This window comes from Miniopterus schreibersii, assembly GCF_964146895.1.
Source record: "Miniopterus schreibersii genome assembly, chromosome: 6".
Classification (NCBI taxonomy): domain Eukaryota; kingdom Metazoa; phylum Chordata; class Mammalia; order Chiroptera; family Miniopteridae; genus Miniopterus; species Miniopterus schreibersii.
The window spans coordinates 10,411,286-10,438,838 of record NC_138107.1 but is presented as its reverse complement, the minus strand read 5'-3'; the positions used below and the strand labels follow the sequence as shown (position 1 = coordinate 10,438,838).

The 27,553-nt window shown below is 45.6% G+C and overlaps 1 protein-coding gene and 1 long non-coding RNA gene across 2 annotated transcripts; one reads left to right on the top strand and one right to left on the bottom strand.

The window, feature by feature from the left end:
• Nucleotides 1-912: 912 nt before the first annotated feature.
• On the bottom strand, nt 913-20,460 carry LOC308558274. Its single transcript, XR_013998978.1, has 4 exons — nt 20,382-20,460; nt 5,944-6,167; nt 1,647-1,840; nt 913-1,288 (listed from the first exon to the last, which is right to left on the bottom strand). It is a non-coding gene; the product is annotated as an uncharacterized lncRNA (long non-coding RNA).
• SAYSD1 (SAYSVFN motif domain containing 1) lies at nt 19,619-27,317 on the top strand. The gene is made up of 2 exons (XM_081139748.1): nt 19,619-20,499; nt 26,583-27,317. Exons 1-2 carry the CDS (start codon nt 20,293-20,295, stop codon nt 26,925-26,927), a joined length of 552 nt encoding a protein of 183 aa, XP_080995874.1. The 5' UTR covers nt 19,619-20,292; the 3' UTR covers nt 26,928-27,317.
• The last annotated feature ends 236 nt before the right edge of the window (nt 27,318-27,553 follow it).

The window sequence follows — 27,553 nt, the reverse complement described above, 5'->3', positions numbered from 1 at the left end:
TTAAATCCCCCCTCCCTCCGGCCGGCCCCTCCCCGCTTTCCGTGTTTATCAACACAAATAGCCTGACCTCCTCGCACGTTTGTTTTGCTGGAGGCCGGCCTCATTCCCTGGGAACCCTGAGGAACAATGAACTGTCGCCCATCAGTCCATCCGGGACTGCTTCCTCAGCTTCCCCTGTTCACCCCAGCCGGGCACAGGCCCCCAGGCCCCTCCGGCTAGTCCTCCAAGTGCGTCAATCACTTGTTTACTTGCTTTTCCTGCCTGGCCCGGGGTTCCGCTGGCTATTTCTTCTCTCTGGAAGTTCCCCTGAGGTGAGCTTTGATCTTCAGAGAGGAAGGGACAACGGGAAGACGAGAGATGCTAGAAGTCCTAGCATCTGACTCACCCCTTGTAGGAAAAAAAAAAAGGCCCTCTTAGAGCCACGGAGGATGCTGCTGGGACCCGTGCATCCTGCCTGGACAGTCTTCCTTTTCTCTGGGACAGAACTGGGAAGGAATAGAAATTCCACCAGCCAGAAGCAAGTGCCCCCCAGGCCTTTCTACCCTTGGCCAGCAGCAGACGCACTGAATAAGACATCGTACAAATTTTCCACAAAAAGCCACGGCTGCAGACCGCCCCTGGGGGGGTGGTGTGTTTTTAGATGCATATCTTCCCCTGGACAAGGCTGCGTGTGAAAACAACCTACAACCTAGGGCGCAGTCTCATTTGACAGCTGACGCGGGAATGTCTCTGGAATACTGCCCGGAATAGCACCCGATTCAAGAGCTACCTATTTGGGGTTTTAAGGGCTTTTGGGTCCTCAAAGTCCATATTAACACGAAAATGTAACCCTGGGCAGGGACACCTAAATATTAAAATAAAGTATCAGTCAGGGCCCAGCAGGAAATGATAGAGACACTCAAAAGTGTTTTTAATGGAAGAAAATTTAATATAGACTACTTATAGGGGTGTGGGGGGATTAAGGGAACTGGGAACAGTGAGGCGGGGAAGGAGGGGGTAAGAAATACCCTTGACCTTTCTCTCCTCCCTGCCTTTTACTCTCCCAACAGTGCCTCCCATTGACAAAACCCAGCTAACAGCCAAAGAAGAAAGAAGCCCGGACGGCCTGGCCCACAGAAGCCAGCCTCTGGGGCGCAGAGCAAGGTGGCCAGGGCAGAGGATGGGTCAGGAGGGGCAGGGGAGAGCACGCGGCCACCGGTCCTCTCACCAGCAGCTGAGGGGGTGGCCCTGGGCTGCTTGTCCACGCAGCTTGTCTCCGTCACGGCATCCAGGTTATGACAACAGGATTCTAAGAGTGTGAAACCAGTTTATTAGACTGGCCTGAAAACCTCAGCGTTCCACCCAGTTTTTGCGAGATTAATTCACAGAGACTGAATCGAGCGTTTGGAATATATTATGCGGGCGGCTGCAAGGGGTTCAAGCCCCAAACAGTCTCTGCAGAGAGACTATGAAGGCAAAACCCACATTCTGTTTGGCTGAGGGAGCAGGTGGGGGGCTATCGAAGGGGCAGACGGAAGCTAAGAGGAGCCTTCATTAACTTTCTTGGTTAACTATTCCCTGGAATTGACTCCCTGGAATTTTTATGGGCGGAAACCTTTTACAGAGTTTACAAAGAGCCAGGAGAAGGGGAAGAGGTCATTGTTTACCAAATTTTGTTGCTTCTGCTTATCTTCAAAGTAGCAGTTGTCAAGGCTGAAATGGGGCGCTCGACTTCATTAGCACTGAGCTGCTGGCTGGGTATTTTTGTTGCTAGTCCTGCTGCCTCTTGATTAGGGCTCTGAGAGAGGGAGAACCTCATGGTCCTTTTCAGATTTCCTGCAGTTTATGGCCCGGAGAGCTCCTATGAACACATGATTTCATTACTTCGCAGGGTGGCTTTGCTTGGTATGTAAATTTTGCTGTGAAGTGTATTATAGGTATAGAAGAGTATTTTAAATATATGTAAAGTTGAAAATACATTTAACACCTCTGAGCTTATCATAACAATTAAGAACTAGAACATTAACCGGGACCATAGACGCCCTCCTAGTGCTCCTCTGTACATAAAACCTCCAGCCTCCTCCCCAGAGGCACCCTTGGCTTGAACTTTGTGGGCATCATTGTCCCGATCTTCTTTACAGTTTCACCAGCTGGGTGTGCGTTACTAAGCAATGTGTATTGAGTGGAAGCACAAATCCAGCTGAGAGTGAGAGGGCGATGTTCTCCTATTTGATGAAAGTGTCCAGGAGAGAAATAAGCTAAACAGAGTCTCTGGATCAGTTTCCGTTTCCCCAGGAGTTTACAAGAGTCCCTTCTGGGGAAGTAGGTGAACAAGGTCATGAGTTGGGAAACACAGGGCTGACCAGAGTTGGGCATCTGGTAGGGTCATAGTGGGAGCCAAGCACTGGGCATCCAAAAGAAATATGGTCCAGAGTGTGGACTGACCTGGAGTTTCTGTTTTATCAACAGCCTACCTTCAGCTTCTGAAGTAGATCAAAGCAGAGCATTCTGTGGAGTGAAATGAGCAACCTCATCTGATCCATTAAATAGATCAAAGCAACAGCCTCATCAGAAATGATTAAGGCAAGTCAAGAAGAGATCATATCAGCCAGCCTCACCCAGGAATTCTGTCTTCAGGTACCCCCCCCCCCAGGAAGAATCAATAACAGTGGGGATCTTGGTGATGACAGTTCTTAACATATCTACCTTTTGAAGCACTCTGCTCTCATCTGAGCTGGTTGTACTCTATGCCTAGTACACAGCTGCCAATCTGAGACCACCATGTACCATCCTCTTGGGTATTTCTTTGATCTCTCTCCAGTGTTGGCGCTCAGGTGTCCTATATTCAATGTCTTTCTCTGTCTTGGCTTACTACCTCTCTCTCTCCATCTCTCCCTCTCTCTATCTTTATAAAGCATATACTCCAGTAATTCCCTGAGGAAGGGTGCATGGGAACAGAAATTTTTAATGACTGTACAGGCCTAGAGATATTTTTATTCTATAGTATTTGATTTATAGTTGAGCTGGGTATAGAATTCCAGGTGGAAGTTAATTTCTTTGCCAGTATTTTGAGGACATTTCTCCACTGTCTTCTTGTCTCAGATATTACTGTTGAGGAATCTAAAGTCTTTCTGATTCCAGGCCCTTGGAATGTATATATTCCATAAATATATATGTATATATTATATGTTCATATGTGTGTGTGTGTGTGTGTATCCCTCTTCTGGTAGTTTGTAGATTTTTTTCTTTGTCTCCACTGACCTGAAATTTCACAATGGTATATGTGCCTTGTGACTTTCTTTCTTTCATTCATTAGGCTGGGTACTTGGTGGGTCCTTTTGATCTACTCTGGGAAATGTCTTGCATTATTTCTAAGAATTCCTTATGCTTCCCTATTTTCTCTGTTGTCTCTCTTTAGAACTACCATTACTCTAATGTTGGACATTTATGATGGTCCTCTCTTATTCTGTTTTCTTCTATTTTCCTTCTATGTATGTTTTGCTCTCTTCTCAGGAGGATAGGAGTAAGATGAAGTTCCCTCAATATTATCTTCCTATCCAGTTAGAATTTTTCACTTCTTTTACCAGGTTTCTCATTTTCAAGAGCTTGTTAATGTTCCTTGGATTTAAAAAAATAGCATCCTGTTCTCGTTTCATGGAAGTTCTTCTTTTATTTTTCAAAGTATGTTAGTCACAAAATTTATTGGGGAAATTTTTTTCCTGCAGTTTTTGTGTCTTCCAAAATACCTTGCTCTTGTTTTTGATCTATGTCTCCCATAATACAGCCTTGCCTTAAATGTAAAACTTGGCTATATGCTTGTGATAATAAATGAGAAGTTTAAAAAAACTAACTGGAAGTTCTGAGCAGAGTGTGGGTCCTGACAACTTTGAGATTAGGCTCACGGGAGGGAAACCTGGCTCAGCTATTTGTTAGGAGAACACTGAATAAAGGCATTTATTTTTCAGATACCCAGATAATGACTGTCTAGTATCTTGCCATGGGGGTAAGAGTCTAGATGCTAATGCATAGGGAACCAACTGTGGGAATAACATAAACATATTCAGAGTTAGTCCTATCTCAAAGCTCTGTTTCTAATGAAGTCCTCAAGTGGGAAGGCCACTGCCAGTCCACAGCTACAAAACCTGTTGTCACCTTGTTTCACACACCAGGCTTGGCCTTGCTGAGTGTCCAAGGGGTGGGGTGGGAGATAATAAATAAGCATTTGCTGAGTGTTTCTCTTACTTAAGGAACACAGTAGTAGATGCATGTAATTGAGCCCATTTATTACCCACAAGAGGCCTACATGGCAGGCCCTGAGAAATTATTGAAGATTTAAATTTTTATTTCACAGTAAATAATGAATGACCAGTGAAGACTAAATTAACTGACCCAAGGTCAGACAGTTATTAAGCGGCAGAGTTAGGATTCATACCCCAATCCTTTGATTCCAAAGCTCTTTATTATTATTTTATTTAAAAATGTTTTTCTGAGTAAAGAGACACATTCTGTTATAGTTATCTTAAAGAAATATATAAAATTCCAAATCCATGTTATAAAAACATATAAGGCCACCCCAAAACTGTAATATTCATAGGGACACACCATAATATATAATAATAATTTATCATTTATTTGACTGTCTCCTAATTTGAATCCTTTAGGTTGATAAATTTATTCTCTTTCTACTACGTGGCATCAGCCAAAGGCAGCAGGCCTGGCCAGGAGTCAGGGTCAGAAAGGAGCAAGGTTCTAGGCAAGTCCCTAGGTAAAGAGCTGCTGAGTAAAGGCAGTTCAGATGGATTTGGTTCAGTACCCTGGAGAGCGCCACAGAGACCTATTCTACTGGGGTCTGGGCCCAACTATGGCTGGGAGTTCTTAAGGGTCCTGAACTGCTTCCCCAGACGGGAATGTTAAAGTAGACAATACACAGCTGGGATTGGAGGTCTCTCTGTCCTTGAGGGGTTCACCCTCAGTTCAAAGAGCTTCGTGGGAGTAGGTTATTTTTCTCACCACTATGCCTTCTCTGATCCTGGAAATGCCTGGCTAATTTCTGTTCATCATTTACTGTTCCATTTTATCATTAATTTCTTCAAAAGACTTTCTGGGCTCCCTCTACCTACTTCCTCAAAAGCTTTCCCACTTTCTTTTTCCTGCATTTCTTTTGGTCTTTATACATATTGGACTAGATTATAATTTTCTGTTTGTATGTTTTTCTAACTTGACTATGAGTTCTTTGTGGGCAGGGACAGATTCCCAGTTGTCTTTGGTCTTAATAAGTACTCAATAAATAATGTTAAATATTTAATAAATGAGTGTATTTTCTGTAGGCAATGGAGAGCTATTGAAAGTGGTTTTCAACTAGGGACAATTTTTGCCCCCAGAAGGTATTTGGCAGTGTCTGGAAATATTTTTGTTTTTGTTAACAGTGGGAAGGGCATATAGTAGGTAGAAACCATGGATGTTTCTCAACATCTTACTATGTACAGAACAACCCCCACAACAAAGAATTATCTGGCCCAAAGTGTTACTTGAGCTGAGGTTGGGAAACCCTGTTTTAGAGTAATTAAATGGGTTTAATCAAACTCTTCTTTAATCAATTTAAGAGTCTTCAGAGAGCAGTGAATTCAACTGGCTCATTTTACAAATGTGAAAACTGAGCTAGCTGGTTGTAGGGCCAGGGCAAAAACTTGTACTATGACACCCTTTCCACACAGTTGCTCTTAGCTAACATTATTTTTATCCACCCAGTATTCTGAGTGGTATAGGAATGGCATGGTTTTCTTAATATCCATTATCCTGGGTTCACCAATTAGGTTAGGAGAATGAGATTAGTGAACAAAATGTATTTATTTATAGGTAATGTATACCCACTTTGAATGATTGTAACGTCAGTGTTTATTAACATACAGTTCATTTTCAAAATTTAAAAGAATCTACAGAAATGAATAATTTTTCTGTCAATACCTGTTTTCAAACTGATGACCATTCTGGTGCAGGCACCACTGATAACGTGAAGCAATGGAATCGCAAACATCAGGAATCATTTTGTTTGGTATTTGTGTGCCTTCATCAACTGTTGCTGGTTTTGAACTTTATCTTTTATGTATCCCCATAAAAAAGTCTAGTGGATAAATTTTCTTTGTTCAAAGCTTAGTCTGGCTTCACCCTTTATTTCAAATCAGTTAAACCTGAAAAAGAGTGAAAATTAAGTGAGTTATCAGCTGTTAAAGCGTGTATACAAGTTTTTGAGACACCCTGTATGTTTGTATGTATGTATTTACTTATTAATATAGTTGATATTTTTTAAAAGAATAGTTTATTGACTTCTAGAGAGAGAAGAATAGAGAGAGAAACATGGATGTGAGAGTGCAACATCAATGGGCTGCCTCCTGCACACCCCACCCCGGGGATTGAGCCTACAACCCGGGCATGCACCCGTGACCAGGAATGCAACCTCCTGGCACACGGGGCAATGCCCAAGCAACTGAGCCACATTGTCCAGGGAGAGAAAAAACTCTGAAGTCACAAAATGGGGACAGCCAGCCTCCTCCCACCCCACCCTTGCATTGGCCTCTTTTTTTCTGGAAATATATGTTATAAATCTAGGGCTGAATGAGACGAAAGAGTCCTCTCAAAGGCTCATTTCTGAACAATTCCCAGTCTGCTCCGGGAAATGAGAGATTAGCCTGTGGAAGAGTGAATTAATTTTAAACCACTCCGCATTAGAGCCAATTAAAGCCCTGGAGGGCCCAGCCTGTCTCAGGAGAATTCACTCTAATTGCTACAGACCAAGGGGATCCAGTATGATTTTCCTCCCATCAGCAATAAGAGCATTTAGGAAGACCAAGTCAATCTCCAAGGGTTCAAGTGCCTCGGATTTAGAACGTTCCTGATCTCAACGAGGGCCCTGACCATCCCTCTCCTGAACCAAAGCTGCCATTTTCCCAGCAGTAATCACATGTCTGGACTTGGCCCATTCAGCTCAGTTGACTTCGAGAAGCCAAGTGGTTCAGGCACAATACACAGTGAGTCAGCAGAGGAAGAAAATGTAGGGGAAAAAGAATCTGTGTGGCATCCTGAATAGAAGTGCCTTCCAATAAATTTGGTGGATTGTCTTCGAGGGAATTAGTTGAATATGTTAAGCATTTATCGTGTATCATAAGTGTCTGGCACGCATGTGATTAGCCGAAAATGATATTTGTGGGTCCACTCAGCTCTGAAAGGGATGCAGAGGGGAAGCTGGTCTGTGCAGAATCTCAACTTTCTTTGCTGAAGTTTGCCTTGGAGCATCAAAAGCTGTGCACGTAGTGGCTGCTAGCGGCCTGAGAATGGGACGGGCAGGGCCAGGGGTGGCAAAGGGTGATTAGGCAGCAAGGAAATGCTGTCTCTCCACCTCTGTTCCTTGCACAGCCCCCCAGACTACCCCCCACACCATGGGGAGAAGTAGTGTAGCCACTCAGAGTGTGAGCTTAAGTAGGCTTAGGTTCGAATCCCAGTTCTGCTCATTTACTGAGCCTTCACCTATAAATTGGGACTAATACTGCCAATAGCCCCAGCTTGTCAAAGGGGTTTACGTGAAATGATGTATATAAAGCACATGGCTCACGAAGGCGCTAACTAATGTTCTGCTCTCATTGGGCTCATTCTCTGCCTGGACAATTTTCTAAAGGCAGAAAGCTTGGTCCAGGGTATTAGTGAGATGGGAATCATGGGATATGGATGGTGAAATGTAAAAAAAAAAAAAAATCTTACTTAAGTTTTGAGGTCTAATGATTTTCCGATAACTCTTTACAAGATGCAAAATGGTTGGGTTTGTGGTTAACCAAACTTTTTAATTGCTCAGCTCTGTACTTAAGTTTCTGGAGAATAGGCTTGTCACTGAGCAGGCTTGGAGAAGGTCCAAAACTTCTTGGACGTTGCAGTCACCCAGGGCTTAGAGTTCAGAGAAAGCATCAAGCAAGAACCGTCCTACCATGGGTCCAAACAGAGAAAAATGCTTCAACCGTGAAAGAAAAAGGAGTCCAGTTGGTGAATCTGCAGTTGGAGCAAATACAGGGTGGTGATAGGTCTCCTAACTGCAAGGTGCCCACACCTAGCTCTCCATCAGCATCCCTGGGAGAATTTTACAAAAATATATAAATTCCTGAGCCTTACTCTGGAGATTCAAGGGTCATGGAGGGGCTCAGGACCCATTTTTCTTCCCTTTATTAAAGTGCCAAGGTGCTTCTGATGATCAGTCAGATTTGGAAATAGCTCAAAAGGTGGATGGCTCAGGCCCGTGGGCTCCTGCTTTAAAAGTGATTCATTGAGTATTAGTTTCTCTACTTGATTTCCCTTTGTAAAGATCTGGCCTATATCTCTCCAAAATGCTACAAGATTTAGGATAGTCTTAAGAGACTCTTGGACCTGATTCCCATTTCAGAGGTAGTGATTTTGGAGTATGTGGCTGAGAAATGACACCATCTAAAAGTGGTGGTCATGTCTTGGCCGGTGTTGCTCAGTGGTTGAGCATCAACCTATGAACCAGGAGGTCATGGCTTGATTCCAGGTCAGGGCATATACCCGAGTTTCAGGCTCAATCCCCAGCAGGGGGTGTGCAAGAGGCAGCCCATCAATGACTTTCATCATTGATGTTTCTCTCTCTCCCTCCCCCTTCCTCTCACTGAAATCAATAAAAACCATATTTTAAAATAAATAAATAAATAAATAAATAAATAGGTGCTAGAGTTTATTAAAATGCTTTTTCTGCATCTATTGTTATGATGGTGTGATTTTTATCTTTCATTTTGTTTGTGTGATGTATCACGTTTATTGACTTGCGAATATTGTACCAACTTTGCATCCCTGGAATAAATCCCACTTAATCCTGGTATATGATCTTTTTACTGTATTGCTGAATCGGTTTGCTAATATTTTGTTGAGGGTTTTAGCATCTATGTTCATCAGGGATATTGGCCTGTAATTTTCTTTCTTTGTAGTTAATGCTGGCCTTATTAAATGAGCTTGAGGGTCTTCCCTCCTCTTGAATGTTTTGGAATAGTTTGGGAAGGATAAGTGTTAGTACCTCTTTGAGTGTTCAGTAAAATTTACCTGTGAAGCCATCCAATCCAGAACTTTTGTTTGTTAGGAGTTTTTTATTACTGATTCAATTTCATGAGTTGTAATTGGTCTATTCAGATTTTATGATTCTGATTCAGTTTTGGAAAATTGTATGTTTCTGGGAATTTATCCATTTCTTCCAGGTTGTCCAATTTGTTGGCATATAGTTGTTTGTAATATTTTCTTACAATCCTTTGTATTTCTGTGGAGTCAGTTATTACTTCTCCTCTTTCATTTCTGATTTTATTTATGTTGGATCCTCTCTCTTTTTTTCTTGATGAATCTGGTTAAAGGTTTGTTAATCTTGTTTATCTTTTCAAAGAACCAGCTCTTGGTTTCATTGATCTTTTGTGCTTTTTTTTAAATAAACTCTATTTCACTTATTTTTGCTCTGATCTTTATTATTTCCTTTCTTAAACTCACTTTTGGGCTTTGTTGTTCTTTTTCTGGTTCCTTTAAGTGCAAAGTAAGATTGTTTATTTGAGACTTTTCTTGTTTCTTGAGGTAGACCTGCAATATTATTAATTTTCCTCTTAGGATGGCTTTCACTGTGTCCCATGGATTTGGGGTTGTTGTGTTCTCATTTGCATTTATTCCAAGGAAATATTTTTATTTCTTTCTTGATCTCATTGTTAACCCATTCATGTTTAGTAACATGTTATTTAGCTTCCATATCTTTGTGTGTTTTTCCATGTGTGTTTTTTTTCCTTGTAACTGATTTCTAGTCTCATACCATTATGGTCAGAGAAGATGCTTGATATGATTTCAACTTTCTTAACTCTATATTTGGTAAATTGCTTGCCTCCATTTCATTTAGCTCTTTTTCTGTAGATTTATCCTGTTCTTTCATTTGGGTCATGTTTCTTTGTCTCCCCATTTTGGCTGCCTCTTTTTGTTTGTTTCTATGTATTAAGTAGGTTTGCTATGACTCCCAGTTTGTAGGGTGGCCTTATGTAGTAGGTGCTGTGGGAACCAGTGGCACAGTCTCCTTGATCACCTGACCTGGGTGTTCCAGGAATGTCCTGTGTGTGGGTTATGTGAGCCTTCCTTTTGTAATTGAGTCTTGGTTGCTACTGGCTTGCTCATGTGTGGGGTCCACCCTTAGGCTGGCTGACTGTGAGGACTGACTGTGACCACAGTGTATGAGCTGCTGTGCAGGAACTGACCACATGAAACGGAATTTGCCTCAGCAGGGTCTGGTGCCTGCCAAGATCTCTTTTTGTATATGCCGTTTGCGAAGCTACTTGGATCCTGCTCTGATGTTTTGTGAAGCTAGCCACTGGGTGTGTTGGTTCCGGGACCTCTTGGGAGGGACTGGTGCAGGCCAGTGTCAGAGACTGCCTGTGACTGGCCGTGGGCAATCTGTTTGGGGCTACAAAATGATCAGTTTGTAGCTGCCTCTGCTGGGCCTGGATGTACCCAGGAAGGGCCAAGATGCACACTAAGGTCAGCTTTTACCAGCACCGGGCCCAGGGGCAGGCAGGTAAGCAAAAGTCCCAGGGCACCTTGAGATCTGCCTCTGCCTGCCTCCACCTGCTGGCTGCCTGACAGACTCAGTCACTGAAAGAGCCTCTGTGGTACTCAAGTTGCACCAGGTAGTGTCTCAGTGAGTCACCAGGTAGGGGTGCGTGGTGTTCACCAGATTGATACAGGTTCAAACTCAGTGCCAGTGCTGGGTCTGAGGCCACTCAGCAAATGTCCCAGGGTATACCAAGTTTAGCTGCCCCCCACTGGGTGTCCACAGGCTTTGTGGTGGGGTGGGGTCTCAGGGAATTATCAGGGTGAGGCCAATTTATCAGGTCCAAAGAGACCAAGATTTGGCCACACGGGGGAGGACTCTGCACTAGTGGGTCAAACATGAGAGGGAAAAATGGTCTCTGTCTTAGAGCCACACAACTCAGTCTGTCCAAGATTCTACCAGGAGCCAGGGCTCAACAGGGCAGGGCCACTGGGAGTCCAGAGAGCAGGGCTAGTGAATCTACTGTGATGGAGAGGTGCTGGTCAGGCTTGGGGGAAGGTGGGAGAAGTGGCTTCTTCCCAGGGTCACACAATTCAGTCCGTCCAACCACAATTCTGAGGTTGGGGCCATCAGGAGTCAAGAGGGTGAGGATACTTGCTGCCTGGAGGGTGAAGCTAGAGGATATTCTATGATAGGGAGGCACCAGTTAGGTTTGCAGAAAAGCCCCACCACAAAGCTGTACCACTCATTCACTGACACCCCCTGAGTCTGCCCAGACCTCTACACCCAGGCCCAGGAAGCTGACTCCTCAGTAGGGCCAGAGCTCCGCAGGGTGGGGCCACAGGGAGTCCAGAGGGTGGGGCTATTGCATTCCCCCAGGCTGATGCCCTGATGTAAGGAGGGAAGTGCTCCACAGGGGTCCTGGTGGCTGTCTCTCCAGAACCACAAACCCCAGTCTCTCCTCACATGACTCCAATCCACTCCCCTCTCCCTGTTGGAGCCCAGGATGAGTGGTTTTGAATGAGATTTTGTGTGTTGGCCCTTTAGGAGGGCACCTGTGACTCTAGTGGACTCCTGACTCACCCTGGCATACAGAATTCCTGCTGATTTTCATAGTCGGATGTTATTTGGGCATCTTTTCCTGGCTCTGGTGCTCTGGTCTGGGGCGCCCAGCATGGAGTTGAAACCCCCAAACTCCTCAGGGGGAACTTTTGCAGTTGTGATATCCATCCGAAATCTCAGCCACCAGCCACGGCAGCAGGGCCAGCCCTTTCTGCATCTCCTCTCTTCCTACCAGCCTTAATATGGTGTCTTCTGTAAATCTTTGGTTATGAGACTTCTATTCAGCTAGTCTTCAGTTGGTCATTCAGGTTGATTGTTCTACATCTTAGTTGTAATTCCAGTTTGGTCCTGGGAGGAGGTGAGTGTAACATCCATCTAGTCCGCCACTATCTTGGATCTTCCCCGTCCCACCACCAAAAAAATTATTTTTAAGGAAGAACTCAGAAAGAAAATCTTTTTTCCACAGGATACAAATCTAGAAAATTAACACACAAGTTGGAAAGAGACCAAGTGTTGGGTAGGAACTGCCTCACTTCCCCTCCATCACTTCCACCTTCCTGCAGGAGAAATAATGCTCCCCAGTGTGTGGGGCATTGAAATGACTAACAGCTGAGCGGGCAACACCAGGCAGAGTTAGGTGCCCTGGCAGTGTTCCTGCTGCTAAGTTATGTAGAAGGGGCCAGCTTTGCCTCCAAGCCTCAGCAGCAGCCAATGCTGTTAGGATGAAAGATGGTTCTATTTGGGCCCCAACCTCGGCATTCAGGCCAGACTCTAGAAGGTTGGTGGCTGGAGAGAAAGGTGAGGGCTGATCAGGATTTTGCAGGGAAGAGGCTGAGTAGCCAACTTTGTAAAAAATCAGGAAATACACTACTCTGGGTGTGTGTGTGTATGTATTTTAGCAAAATAGCTCATTTCTTCAAAGGACTTTAAAGGGCAAATGCTTGCATTCCTTCCAACTTTATTCCCATACATAATTGTAGAGAAGCAAGCTCATCTGAAAAACACAATGCCTATTGCTTTCTCTTCTTTTAAAAAAAATATTTTTATTGACTTCAGAATGAGGAAGGGAGAAGCGGGAGAGAGAGATAGAAACATCAATGATGAGAGAATCATTGATCAGCTGCCTCCTGCATGACCCCTCTGGGGATCAAGCCCAAAACTCGGGCATGTGCCCTGCCTGACCAGAAATGGAACTGTGACCTCCTGGTTCATGGGTCAACACTCAACCACTGAGCCACACCAGCCTGGCCCTATTGCTTTCTTTATGCACATTCTCAATTTGAAAAAAGATTCTCCTCCAAATACTTTCAGATAATTTTAAAGAGAGTTTTGGGATGGGATTTACATATAATCTTTGCTGTAATTCTATGGGCTTTGTCTGTTCGTCTGTCCTACAAGCCACAGGAGGCATTTTTCTGAGCATCAGAGCTAAGCACAATAGAACTCAAAATAGAACAATGTGAGGCAAGTTAGATGGGCAGGAAACTGTCACAACTTGAGGTCTTGGAAGCTTAGGTGAATTTAGGTGAGGAAGCTTCAGATAACAAGGTCTGGCAGGACTGGGAAAACCAGCAAAGACTGCTGAGGTCTTCTGGAATACAAGACCCCTGTAATTACAGGGAAGGGTTCAGGGACAGAAAAAGGCAAAGCTCAAACCAGCAGTAGTTGTCAGAAGTTGTGACCATCAGGCCAAGAGCAGATGGGGGCAATGGGTCATGTATCAATACCTTCTAATGCAAATGTAAGGTAGTAATATAAAGAAATGAACTATTACCAGAAATATTTATTGTCTACAGCAGTGCCCAGAAATTATATAACTTCACCAGCTTTCCTTCTCTGGCCTCAGTTTCCCCATATTTAAATCTCTGGCCTGGAATTGGTGCCCCTCCTCTGCTCCCTCAGACCTCCCTGTGCAATTGTGTGTTAATGAGTCTGCCTCCCCAACTAGATCTGAAATTCCTCAGGGCTGGGACTGTATTTCATTCATCTCTGAATCCTCAAAGCCTGGCACAGGTTGGCATATAGCAGGTGTTTGATCAACATTTGCTGACTGAATGGTCTCTAAAGTCCTTGCAGGACAGTCACAGAATGACTGGATTAGCTATTTGGATTCTGTCCTACACAGAGCCCAGCATCAAGTGTGGGCCAAATTACCTTCCCAGCTGTCCTGAACAGGCTGCTTCAGTTGAAGCAGTGTGGCCCTCCCCTTTCCTTCCTTTCTCTTTCCTTCACTTCATTTCCATCTCCAAATATCATTGTCCTTAGACTGTCTAAAGCCCTGTTTTGCTTGCCTCAAACTCCAAGACAGGGGACTTGTAAATGTGAAATATCAACGAGCCCTCTGGTTTACTTCCTTTCTGCAAGCAAGGCCTTGCTGAGGTCTTACCTTAGATTCTCTTGGAAGAAGATTCTGAGATAATGACTTGAAGGGGTTAAGTGGGGAAGTGATTCCAGGAAGCGCTGATGGTGGAGCAGCGAGTGAGACAGGAAAGAAAAGAAAGGTGATATAGGATGCTCTGATGAGCGGGTGGGCTCGCTCCTCCTGAGGACCCCTGGGAGACTCTGTGGAACACATCTCAAGGTCAGCCCCCGCAGGGAGTGAGGGAGCTGGGGTACTGATCCACCAGCTCCTGTGCAAACTGGTTGAAGGCTATTTGCGGGGCGGGGGGATAATCCCCCAGCACTGCCAGTCTGCCTCACGCACTAGTTGAACACACTCCTGCAGCCAGACAGTCCCCAGGTGCTTGTGGAAACAAGCATCAGCATGCACAGCAATGGTGAGACATGCGGGGACACCGGCAGTGGCACCAACACCTTATGTGACACATTCTTAGCCTGATGGCCCCTTGGTCTCCCATCTGCTCCTCCCAGTTGGCTCTACGTGGACTGAAACAGTTCTCCAGTTGGAAGAGATCTGGCAGTCATCTAGGTTCCCAAATCCCTCTTCAGTTCCAAAATCCTCTCTACAACATTCTTGACATGTGCTCAGCCAGCCTCTGCTTGAATATGGCTGATGTCAGGGAACTCACTGCTCTGAAAGGTAGCCCATGCAGTTGATGTTTTTGAATTGTTGGAAAAATAGTTTATTTTTTTAATAGATTTTACATTTGTCACCTTGTCATTTCCAACTCTTGGCCTTAGTTCTGCCTTTTGGAGCTCCACAGAATGATTCTCCTCCCCCATTCAAGGTAGCCCTTTCAATAGAGTTCCTAAAACTAACTGGGATGTTTTCATTATGACTCTTCTCTGGCCCAAATCATCCACTGCCTTCACTATTCTTACTACAGTCCAAATCATCCACTGCCTTCACTATTCTTACTACAGTCCAAATCATCCACTGCCTTCACTATTCTTACTACAGTCCAAATCATCTACTGCCTTCACCATTCTTACTGCAATAGGGTCTCTAGACCAGTCATTCCCAACCAGGGCCAGATCTGCCTGCCAGGAGTCATCTTTGGTTGTTACACTAGCAGGGAGTGCTACTAGCAACTAGGGTTGTGGCCACGAGGCTGCTAAGAATCCTACAAGACACCGGACAACCTCCACAATAATTATCTGGCCCCAAATGTCTAAAGTCCCAAGGCTGAGAAACCCTGCCCTAGATACATCATTATCCAGGTCACTCCCCTCTGGATATTCTATGAGTTGTCACATAAAGCACAGTGCTCAGAACTTGGCATGTGGTACCTGCAGGGATAGGACCAAAGAGAGCATGAGAGCATGGGGATCCTCTCTCACTAGACAGTGGAGATGACTGTAGCAGCTAAAGCATCCACCACATCTGGCCCCTCCTCTCCAGTGTGTGGTCAGGGAAAAGCTCCAAGTCCTATTGCAACAAACAGCTCTCAAGCCAATAGTTAAGAAACAAAAACGAAGATATAAAAACATATATGCAAATTTAGGAGGTAGGGTTCTCTCTGAGCATCTTCACAACCCTTTAATCATAATAAACTGAAACAAATTCATTTTTTTACCTGAAAGACATAATTGTAGATATTCTCTCAAATCTTAATCACCTGAAAATAGGATAAATTGCCTTTTGTACTTTCATCCAGGCCACGCCTAAGAACATCAGACAGACAGGCTGATGTTGATCTATTTCTTAGCACTGTTTGAAAAAGGCTGGGTTGACCAGCTATGGGTCCATTTAATTGTAGCTGACAGTTACTTATCCGCTCTAAGAAAACACCACGCCTGGATGGATTTACTATTAAGTCCTACCAAACATTCAAGGAATAGTTAATGTCTATTTCATTCAAACTGTTCTAGAAAACGGGGGGGGGGGGGGGGGCAAGGGGAAGGAGATGGATAATTCTAAAACCAAAACCAAGATCAATCTAGCTTTGAATTTTATAAAGTGATTGCATTGTGTTTCTTCCAAGAATGTAGGGTGGTTTAACAGAAAACCTATTACTGTAACTCACTGTATTAATAGACTGAAGGGGTGGGGGAGTCAGGAAGGGCAGGCACACAAAGAAACATTTTTTCTTTAATGGGTATATATCGGTTACTCTTTTCTGTGTAACAAAAAACCCACATTTCTGCGATATAAAATAAGCATTTATTTTTCATATAGCTTGGGGTAAGTGGAGGTCAGCTATTTCAGGCTGGGCTCTGCTGGGCAGCTCAGCGTTAAACTGCAGGTCTGCAGGTCAGCATATCCACGTGACTCATTCATTATTATTCTTGGACCAGTGGGCTAGCTGTTGCAAACTCATCTCATGGCAGTGCAGAGTATTCAGAGGGCGCCCCCAACAGGACAAACACACTTCCAGCCCCTGCCTGCAGACCGTCTGCCATCATGCCAACAGCCAAAGCAACCTGCAAGGCCGAGTTCAAAGTCCAGGAATGGGGACGTGCACTCTGCCTTTTATGGCATGGATATAAGGAGTAAAAATTGAGGCCAAAGATTTAATATTATGGGGCATGTAGGTATTTTATTACTTACAACTTAAAAATATGATATATATGTATGCACATTGTGTGTATGTGTGTGTGTGTATACACACAATTTGGTATGTACAAAGTATTTCATGATAAAAAGTAAACTGACACATTCTAAGTACACTTTGAGACCCTGCTTATTTGCTAGCCTCATGACCTTATCCACAAAGGAAATGAGGTAAGTGCAGCCCGAGCTGTTCTTCATGATCATCTCTTTCATCTTTACTTTTGTCCATTCTTTCAACCTCTTCCAAAACGAATTTAAAGATGTTTACAAAGCACTGCAGCAAATAAATGTACAATAAATCAGAAAACGAAGCAAAGGGGAAACAGGGTTACCAGAGCAAGATGGAGCTCGGAGAACACTAGCACTTGGCTGGATATTCTCCACTGGCTCCTCTCGATTCTCGCCCTACCCTTCTCTTCCTGCTCTCTGCTCCTTTGTCTCCAGCTGCTGCTATACCTACAGGTCTTGCTGGGGTTTTAAATATATTTTTATTGATTTTATAGAGAGGAAGGGAGAGGGAGAGAGACAGAAACATCAATGATGAGAGAGTCATTGATCGGCTGCCTCCTGCACCCCCCCTGCTAGGGGATTTGAGCCGCAACCCAGGCATGTGCCCTGACAGGGAATCGAACTGAAATCTCCTGGATCATAAGTCGATGCTCAACTGTTGAGCCACGCGGGCCAGGCCTTGCTGGGTTCTGATGACCACTCTTGTCCTCTTGCTGCTTAAGGCCCAGAGGCTGGTAACACTTCCTGTGAACATTCCTTTGCTGGTTTCCTTAATTCTTCCACACCTTTGTAACTAACGCCTTCATGAAACTCTCTTTACATAACCCTTTTGAAGGTGTCATGTTTCCTGCCAGGGACCCTGACTGCAATAACCGACAAATCACATGCCTTAAGTCTAATGCCTACTAGGAGACCATATATACAGCTCTAAGGTCTCTTAAAGAGAAGCAGACCTACTGCCTGTCTGTGCTCACTTCCTCTCCCCCCAGGGTGAGATGGCCTAGCCTTTGGCAGCAGTCTCTGCCCTGACTACTCTGTCTAGATGCTCCACAGGAGGGCTGAAGGACAGGGTCATGAGCATGTTATACCCTGGGATGCTGCCGTGGTGGAACTTGGCACCTGGTAGATGCCAGTAAAATCCTTAGGTGATGCCTGGCTCATCTTCCTTGGCTTTCCTTCCATCACCACTTTTTAAACAAATCTACACAGCTTTGTTTTCTATGATACCTGTGACTTTCTGGAGCTGGGGGTCCCCCTACCCCCTTTACCTGACATTAAACTTTTCTTTTTGTACCAACGGATCTGAGCCCAAGACACTACCCATACTGGAAGGGAATTTCTAGACACTAAGACACCCGACACCAAGATGGCAAGAAATTATCTCTGTGGTTTCTCAATGAGAGGTCATCGTGATATAATGAGAGCATTCTTTTCTGTCTTACAAACCATCTCTAATTATTCAGGCCCAGTCCTAAAATATCTCCTCTGCTTATCCACACTCACTCTTTAGTTGATCTCATCTAGTCTCACAGCTTTAAATATCATACATATGCTGATGACTCCCTTATGTATCTCCTGTCCTGACTTTTCCTTCAATTCTAGTTTTCATTATCTAATTGCTGACATTGGGTGTCCAATAGGCATCTCACACTCTTGGCATGCCCCAAATAAAACTATCCATGTTTATTCCATAATCCTCTCTTCTTGCTCTTTCCCCATTTCAGCAGAGAGCCCCAGCATCATTCATTTGGTTGTGTAGGGTGTGGTGTGGGGGGAGAGGGGGAGTGGCAGAAATCTATCATCCTTAATTCCTTTTTCTCACACCCCACATTCAACCCATCTGCACAAAATGTTGGCTCAGATCTTCAAAATATCTTCAGAATTCTCATCACTTCCATCACTACCACTCTAGCCCCAACAGTCACAGTCTCTTACACTACTGTATCTCCTCCTTACTGGGTTCCCTCCTACTTTTGCACTCTTCCATGGTCCCACCTCCAGCAGTCAGTGTGGTCCTTTAAAAATATCAGCCCTAGCTGGTGTGGATCAGTTGGCTGGAGCGTCATCCCATACACCAAAAGTTGGTGGGTTCGATCCCTGTCAGGGCACATACCTAGGCTGCAGGTTTGATCCCCGGCTGGGAGGCAACTGATCCATGTTTCTCTCTCACACCGATATTTCTGTCTCTCCTTTCCTTTCTCTGAAATCAATTAAAAAAAAAAGTCACATCATGTCCATCTCCTGCTCAGAATCCTCCAGTTGCTTAATATTACATTCAGAATGCAATACAAAGTGTCCATCCTGGCCTATAAGATCTTACATGATCTGGCCCTTGGATTCCTGTGCACCTTTATTTTCTACCATCCTTTCACTCCTTCCCTCTCCTCCAAGTATAGTGGCCTCCCTGATGTTCTGTGAGCAGGTCAAGCACACTACTTGAGGCCGCAGATCTTTGCACTTGCTGTTTTCTCTGATTAAAACAGTCTTCTCCAGATATCTGAATGTGTCATGTGTTTCATTTAGAGCTCTGCTCAAAAAGCAACTCCTCAGAGAAGTCTTTTCTGGTCATTAGCTCCAAACAGCCCCACCGTTCCTATTCCTTACTCTACTCTTCTTCACAGCACTAATCCATACCTGACACTACATTAGATGTAAACATGTAGTTATGCATTTGACTGTCTGTCTTTCCATTTAGAATGTAAGCACTAAGAAAGCAGGGGCTTATTTCGCTCACTCCAGCACCTCTAGTGCCAGGTACAATACCTGGCACATAGCAGGCTCTTGATAAATATTTGTTCAATGAACAAAAGACTCCATTCTAATGTTGATTAGTTTCTTGATTCAAACTCAGCAAGATCCAAGAAATATTTGAGTCTCAATTATGTGAGTGGCACTTAACTGGATGCTTCGAGCTTTAAAAATCTACCAGTCCCTGACCTGAACTGTGACCTTGTGGATGAGTAGTGATGGGAGAGGGCACAAGGGAGCCCTCAGGTCCCAGAACCGTTCATCTGGGTAGTAGTTATACACGTAGTAAGCACAGACTTATTGAACTGTACACTTAAGCTTTGTGTATTTTATTTTAAGCTGCACCCCAGTAAGTTTTTTAAGTTTCTGACCTATTCGGATGCACCAACAGGCAGTTTCCATTGTGGCAACAGCAATGAGAGAGGACTGCGCGGCCTGACTGCCACCGAAGCAGTGAGAAAGCCACGGGCTAAGACTGACATAGTCGTTCAAAGGAAAAGGGGAGGCTCTGTCCTGCTTAGTTCCCAGAGAGCACGGACCTTCTTCGGCGCCCCGGGACCACCTTCTCAGTCTGGGCCCCAGGATGAGCGCCGACCCGCTAAAGGATGCTCCCCGTGTTGAACGGCAGGCCCCTGAAGTGAGACGGGGCACAGACGGGCTTCCCTAAGAGGAACGGGGCGAGGCGGGAGACGGGAGCAGTCTTTCAGCTTTAGATTCCTAAGCATTAGGCCTGAGCAGGTGGACGCCGCGCCCACGTGCGTTTGGAGGGGACTCTGAGCTCCGCGAGCCCGCGGAACGTCACAAAGCGAGAGCACGCTGGAACCCCGGCCACCAGCGCGCAGGCGCAAGAGAGACGCCGCCGCCGCCGCCACTGCCGCCGCCACGCAGGCGCACTGCGGCCTGAGCCGGGCTAAGCGCAGCGCCGGTTCCCTGCAGCGGGCGCGCGCGCGCTCCCGGGCTCCCGGGGAGCGAGGCGCGCGCCATGGAACAGCGGTTAGCCGAATTCCGGGAGGCCCGGAAACGGGCCGGGCTGGCGGCCGGACCCAGCGCTTCCAGCCAGACGGCACAAACCTCGCGGGAGAAAGCGGAAGCAACTGCGACTCCGAAGTCGGCCCCAGGCTGGCTAAGACGACTCCTGGTGTGGAAACCGAGGCCCGCGAGCGCCCCGGCCCAGCCCGGCCTCGCTCAGGTGAGAGGAGGGAGGCCTCGCCCCGGGCCTGGCTCCCGGGCGGCTGTCGTGGCTCCTCGGGAAACTCCGGCTGAGGCCCCGCCCTTCCACCACGTGGTGGCCTCAGGCCCCGCCCCCGCGGTGGCGCGCGCAGTTCGGCCGGCGGGCGTGGGAGTGCCCCTCCCCCCGCCCAGGTCCGCCCCGTAGGCCCCGCCTCCTCCTGTTCCCGGGCCTCCCTCCGCTGTCACCTGCGTCAACACCGATCAGTGCCTTGGACAATTTCTTTCCCACGCGGCTCCTGATTGCAGGTGGGAAGCGAAGGTCCAGGGCAGTGATTTTCAACCTTTTTCATAAACTAATTACTACAATTCCGTGGCACACCAAAAAAACATATTTTTGCCGATATGACAAAAAAAAGGTATAATTTTGATTCGTTCGCAACAGACAGCTATGGTGTTGGCTGTTGTCATTTTTTTTTTTTTTTAATTTGGCATTATACGGGGAAAGAGGTCTGTGCCCCAGATGAAATAGTCAGGTATTGCGTGTTTTAAAAATTCTTGCCTTACGCCTGTTGAAAATCGCTGGTCTGGGGTCCTGGAAGAAAGCACCCCCACCCTTGAGTTAGGAGCAGTGAGTGGAGGTATCCTTCTGATGCCCTGTGGCTTTGGGAAACCTTTCCACGGCCGCGTTGAGCCACAGCCCTCTGCTGATGGGGGTAAAAGGGTCTAATTAGATACTAAAAAAGTGGCAGTAATTAAGGTTACATTGGATTTCGCAGCTGGACCTCCTGCAGCCAGTAACCCACATAGCCCGTGCTTTAGAAACGGTGTTTGAACACAAACCTGGCAGAAGTGTGGCAGCTGGAACTGCCAGAGGCGGCATGTGCTTGAGCATCACTGTTGAACTAGAACAAGTTCAGTAGTGAGTGTTGAAGGTGAAAACAATATCTAGATGGGTACGATCGCTTTCTCTCGCCCTGTACTTCTTTTGGGCATCTCTTATTTTGCAGATGAACTTAATTCACATCCTTGTTTCTTTATTTAGTTTTCCCTCCGGAATAAAGTGGCCAGGTGACTTGCATGTGCGATCGGCGTGTCTAAGTGGGATACAGGGAAAATCGGTGCTCTGAGAGCAACTGTGACGTGGCCCCTGTGCCTCAGAAGTGTAAAAGGCACCAAAAATTCCTTTTGAAAATTAAAATGTTATGGAGCAGAAGTGTACTTTACGCCCTTAATTTTTTTTTATTATTAAGTTCACTTATTATTGTACAATATCTGGTTTTAGGGAATTTTTTTAAATCATGAATTGCTACTCAAGTTTGATACTGATCTCCAAGACAGGCAGGGCTCCAGCTGATCTGCAGAAAAAGAGTGGCGCTGTAGGGTTCAGTCACTCCATTTCCTGGCATGCAGGTTGTCTCCGAGTAGCTTTATTGCTGATTAGAACTCACTGAGCACAATTGCTTCAGATTATAGAATCTACTTCTACCCTTTTTTCTCCCCGCAGTTAAAAAACAATATCTAAGCCACACAATGAGTTTTTGACTGTATGCCTCATTACCAAAGGAATATGAGATCATTGAGTTGAACCCAGGGAATCTGAACTTGGAGAAGAAATGCTGGGTCTTATCATCAAGTGTTTTTGTCCTAAGCTCATTTTCATGGACTCAGTTATCATTTCTGGATTTGCTCTGGTGTGACAATTCTCATTAAATTGTCTTTTTCTAATTTATAATCCATCTCTGCCTAATAATTTTGGTGGCAGACAGTGGCATGTCAGATTCCTTAAGCCTCCTATTTGTAATTGCTTCTTTTCAGTAGTCACTGATAAGGAAGCATCCACATCCTGCTTCCCCCACTCTGGAATTTAGCCTGGGGAAATGTAATCCCCCAAAGTACTAATTTCTTCCTCTGACAAGCTTTGGCCACATTAAGACAAAAATACTTGTCACTTTCTTTAATCCTGTAGAAACCCCCTGTCTCCCTCCCCAGGCATATCCCACAGGGCACCATCTAGCCCCAAGATGCACTGCCCACACCTGTCTTGCAGTTCCTCACCTCCAACCCATGGATCAGGTTGACCCACTGCTCAAATGCACATTTTCTTTGGAGTCACCTGGCTAAGCACAGTCTTTCCATCAGCCCCTCAAATCCAAGAGTCACCTTTTAGTTTCTTCCTTCCCCTCACCACCATTCATTCATTCAGCAAAATCCTGTCATGTGCCCACTGTGTTCCAGCTACTGTCCTAAATCTGAGGAGACAGCGTGACAGAGACAGACAGAGCCCTGCTCTCACAGAACTGGCTTTTGGGTTTGGGGAGACAGACAATAAACAAAAGAACAGAATGGTGAATGCTATGAAAGGGGGAAAAGGAACAGACATGGATAGTGAGTTGGGGGTAAGGGGTGCAGAGTGCTACTTTAATTTGGGTGGGCAGGGAGGACCTCACCGAGGAAGTGGCATTTCATAAGAAGGAGCCACTCTTGCAGAAACCTGGGGACAGGCCAAGGGCACATGTGGTGATGTTTTTGCTGAGGTTTATAGAAGAGGGAGCCAACCAGGTGATGTGAGGGGACAGGGACATTCCTCTCAGAGGGAAATACCAGTGCAGAGGCCCTGTGGTGGGAAGCAGCTTGGTATTTGGGGAATGGAAGTATCTTCCCTAAGGTATGCCTACGTGTGCTGTGACGACCACAAACCCTTCCCACTTCCACACAACAGAAGGCTCACCAGAACAGAAACAAATGCCAGATGAGGCTGAATTCCCACATCCCTCCTCTCCTTTCTTTGTCCCTTTGCCAGTTCGTTTAACCATCCCCATCTCCTTCCAGCACTCTACCCTCCCTCCCCCCTTACCATCTCCCCTAAAGGCTCCTAAGTAACAAGGACTTTGGAGACCACCCTCAGATCCCAGACCAGCCTCATCTCTGCCTGTCACTAGCTGTGTGACTTTACGGGAGTTACTTAACATCTCGGTGATTCCATCAGTGAACTGGGACTAATAATGCCTGCCTGGACTACAGGAGAGCAGGCGTCTTGAAGGCACTCAGTAAATAAATGATGGCCACGAGCATTATTTTTATACTCAGTAATAAAATAAATTCAGTTTGCTGTGAGTTTCAAGTCATACACATTGAAAATGTATTCTGTATCCATCAATCTATCGTTTTTCTCTGACATCTGGGTCACCACCCTAATCTCCCTCTGGCCCTCTCGCTGGGCCTCCTGCATAAGCTACTAACAGTTTCCCTGCTTCTACCCTTGCAGCCCATCTCTACCTGGCAGCCAGAGTCTTAAATATAAATGGATTCTATTAGTTCCCCCTAAGACCTGCAGTGATTTCCCTATTGTTCACACTGGTCAAATCTGAAAGGGACGTTTATCTATTTAATAAAAGTTTGGGGGGGGGGGGTGCTGATGAGATGTTAAGGGCCTTTCCAATATAACTGAAAAGATAATTACAATGTTGATGCTAAAAAGAAGGTTCTAATAAAATAGAATTTCTGAAGCAACATAAATCAGAGGATCTGCATTTTTTTTTTCCATCCTCACTGGAGGATATGTTTATAGGGATTTTTAGAGACAGAGAGAGACAGAGAGAGAGAAATGTCAATGTGAGAGAGAAACATTGATTGGCTGCCTCCCATACGCGCCCCTACCAGTGAGCGAACCTGCAGTCTAAGTATGTGCCCTGCCCGGGAATGGAGCAGGCAAACCTTCTTCTTTTTTAAAAAAATCCTCATCCAAGGATAAGCTCATTGATTTTAGAGAAAGGAAGGGAGAGAGAAACATCAATTGGCTGCCTCTTGCACAAGCCCCAACCAGGGACTAGACCCACAGCCCAGGTGTGTGCCCTGACCGGGAATCGAACCCGCAACCTTTTGTATACTGGACGGTACTCCACCAACTGAACAGCCTGGCCAGGGTGACCTGTATATTTTAGCGAGACCAAATAATATTTGTCGTCCCTTTTAAAATTAGGTGAAGAATAGGAGATATAATTGAAGAAATGAGCTAAAATGTCTGCTGTGTATTGAGAGCCTATGTGTGGGTGCTGTGTTTGTTTGGCTCTGGAGATGCCAAAAGATAATAAACGGCGGTCTGCGTCTTCGTGGTAACAATCTAGGGACACATGTGTCCTACATTAAAACAGAGACACGTCAGCTTGGCCAGATGGCTCAGCTGGTTGGAGCATCGTTCCAGATACCAAAAAGGTGGTGGGTTCGATTCCCGGCCAGGGCACATACCTAGGCTGCGGGTTCAGTCCCTGGTTGGGGCGAGTGTGGGAGGCAACTGAGCAATGTCTCTCCCACATCAGTGTTTCTCTGTCTCTCTCCCTTTCTCTCTCTAAAATCAATAAACATATCCTGGGGTAAGGATAGAAAAAGAGACACTTAAGTAAGTATTGTTTTACCTCAGGTGTATTTTTTTTTTTGAGACAATATATTTTTTAATAGTCATCTGTGTGTTGCACTGTGCGCTCCCCACCCCAAGTCAAGTCTGCTCCCATCACCATTTTCCCCCTTCGCCCTCTTCTCCCTCCCCCACCCCCCTCCCCGGGAAATCGCTGCACTGCTGCACTGCTATCTGTCTGTGAGGTTTTTTCTTTGCTTATTCCCCTCACCTTTGTCACCCAGCCCCTCAACCCCCTCCCCTGTGACAGCTGTCAGTCTGTTCTCTGTGTCTATGAGTCTGTTTGTATTTTGTTTGTTAGTTTAACCTACTGAAAAATAAAATTAAAAAATAAAAGAGAGATACTTCAGTGCTGAACAGTTTGGTGCTCAGTGAGAAAGAGCCAGTCAGTGCTTGGGAGGCAGAAGGGGGCGCCCTGGATGGTGGAGAAGGTCAAGGCTGTGCAGTTCCCCGACCATGCCTGCCTGGAGGAAGGCAGGGACTGAGAAATGGAGAGGAGACAGGGACTGTTCCAGGCCACAGATGGGCAGTGACTTTAGGTAGTGAGACCAGTTGAACTGGAGCAGAGGGTTCATTTATACAGCATTAAATTGTGTTGTACAGGAAATTTTATAGGCCGTTTTTCAAATGGTAAGTCATGACCCTTTAGTGAGTGGTGAAATCAGTTTAGAGCAATCTAGTCCTCTGTTAAAAATAAATTTTTAAAAGTAGAATAGAAAATGTCAGTTTTGTGTATAGCGAAGATATTTGTTGATTTGTGAAACTTTTTTCTGTTACATACATTATATATACAGATGCAGATATATGTATATATGTGCATGCTGGGTCACAGTACAAAATGTATCTTTTATTGCAGATCATACCCAAGGAAGTCTGGAAAATATTGGAAGAGATCAAGCTCCCTAAAGCTACCCAAATCCCTGTGTCTTCCGTTAGCATCCAGCCAGGGGCCTGTGTACTGGCATTTCTATCGGTTGAATAAATGGAAGGCCTTGGATTGCAGCCCAAGGAGTTTAAATTTTAACCCGTAGGCAATAAAAATTTGTTGAAGGCTTGTGAACAGGAGGTTGATGGGTGTTTTAGAGGATTCATTTAGCAACTGTATGTACACAGGACAGCGTGGGGAGGGAAGAGAAAGAGAGAAGAGTCTGCTTAGGAGACACTGCCCTGGGCCTGGGATGTGTAGGCAACCAGATGGGTAGGTTGTGGTTACTACAGTGATTTTTAGTTTTTCATGCATGGAAGGGGTTTTCTTTCCTGTTTCTGGTGTAGTTCTCATTTTAGAATCATGTCACCCAAAATTTTAGCTCATGTAATTAAATCAACAAGCGTATCGATTTTGTGTGAAGCATACGTGGCTATTGCATTATCCATTCCTGGGAGCTTCTGTGTGGGGCACACATTAGCTCTTGTTAGCAGCAGACTCGTCTGAGGAAATGCCTCCCATGAAGGGAACCCATCCGAGTGCTGTCGGGTTTCGATCGGGTCATCTCGCTAAGTGCTGATCCGTTTTGATTCGGTTGGAGCCGGGCGCACAAGCTCTTTGGAGATGATTGTTTTAGAGAGCTGGGCAAGGAAATAGAAATCAATGAGCCAGAAGCCTTCCCGCAACAATGTGAGCCGCCTCTCCAGACTGGTTTTCATCCTCTCGGCCTCATTACCTTTCATTCTTACCTTTGTTTGTGTCCTAGGAAGCCGCTCGGCCTGGGAGCCACACGTCACAGCCCCCACGGAGAACAGCCATTCCCCCACCGTTGCCAAAGGACCAGTCCTTCCTGACCAGCATCACCTTCTTGAAGGTTCTTCTCTGGTTGATCCTGCTGGGACTGTTTGTGGAACTGGAATTTGGCCTGGTTTATTTTGTCCTGTCCTTGTTCTACTGGATGTATGTTGGGACACGAGGCCCCGGGGAGAAGAAGGGTGGAGAGAAAAGCGCCTACTCCGTGTTCAACCCTGGCTGCGAGGCCATCCAGGGCACCCTCACCGCAGAGCAGTTTGAGCGCGAGCTGCAGCTTAGACCCCTGGCGGGGAGATAGGACCAACTCTGCTGTCATCAGCTGGCCTCCCGCAGGACTCGGCCTTCCCAGCCCTTGGCCGTGGACATGTGGGTTTGTTCAGGTGCCCCAGACTAAGGACAGCTGCGGGTTAGTCCTGTGACCTCGCAGTTCACCTGCTTTCCCTGATCTCTCCTGCAGTTTTATCTTCAAACTTCTCTTTGGTTTTGGTGAAACTCCCTGAAAGATACTCAGTGTGTGTCTGATGCAATTTATAAAAATTACATACTCGAGAGGAGACCTGTGTGTCTCATCACTTATAAGATGATTTAGGGCACTACAAAGGCACTGGGGTGACGACTGGGTAAAAACCCAGCTGTTTGTTGTGATGATCCGACTGTACATCGAAAGTAAATGTTCTTTTTAAGTCTTTTCATAGTTATCGTGTGTGTTCTTTCCTGGAAAGTTTAAGTTGCAAGTTTTATTTTGGGGGGTTTTGTTTTTGTTTTCTTCCTGTTTTTGCGTTTTCGGCAGTTAATGGTATTGAAAAATAAAGTATCTTTAAAACAGCTACTTTTCAGAAACAGATCCCATTGCCCACCTCCATCCTGGACTCTCCTCAGTGATTCCGCCCGACTCCGTGAAGGGGGTGGAGGGAAAACAAAGCC

Coding starts and splice junctions, on each gene's coding strand:
- SAYSD1 (XM_081139748.1), top strand. CDS start 20,293: ATGGAACAGCGGTTAGCCGAATTCCGGGAGGCCCGGAAACGGGCCGGG. Junction 20,500..26,582: donor CCCAGCCCGGCCTCGCTCAG/GTGAGAGGAGGG, acceptor TTTGTGTCCTAG/GAAGCCGCTCGGCCTGGGAG.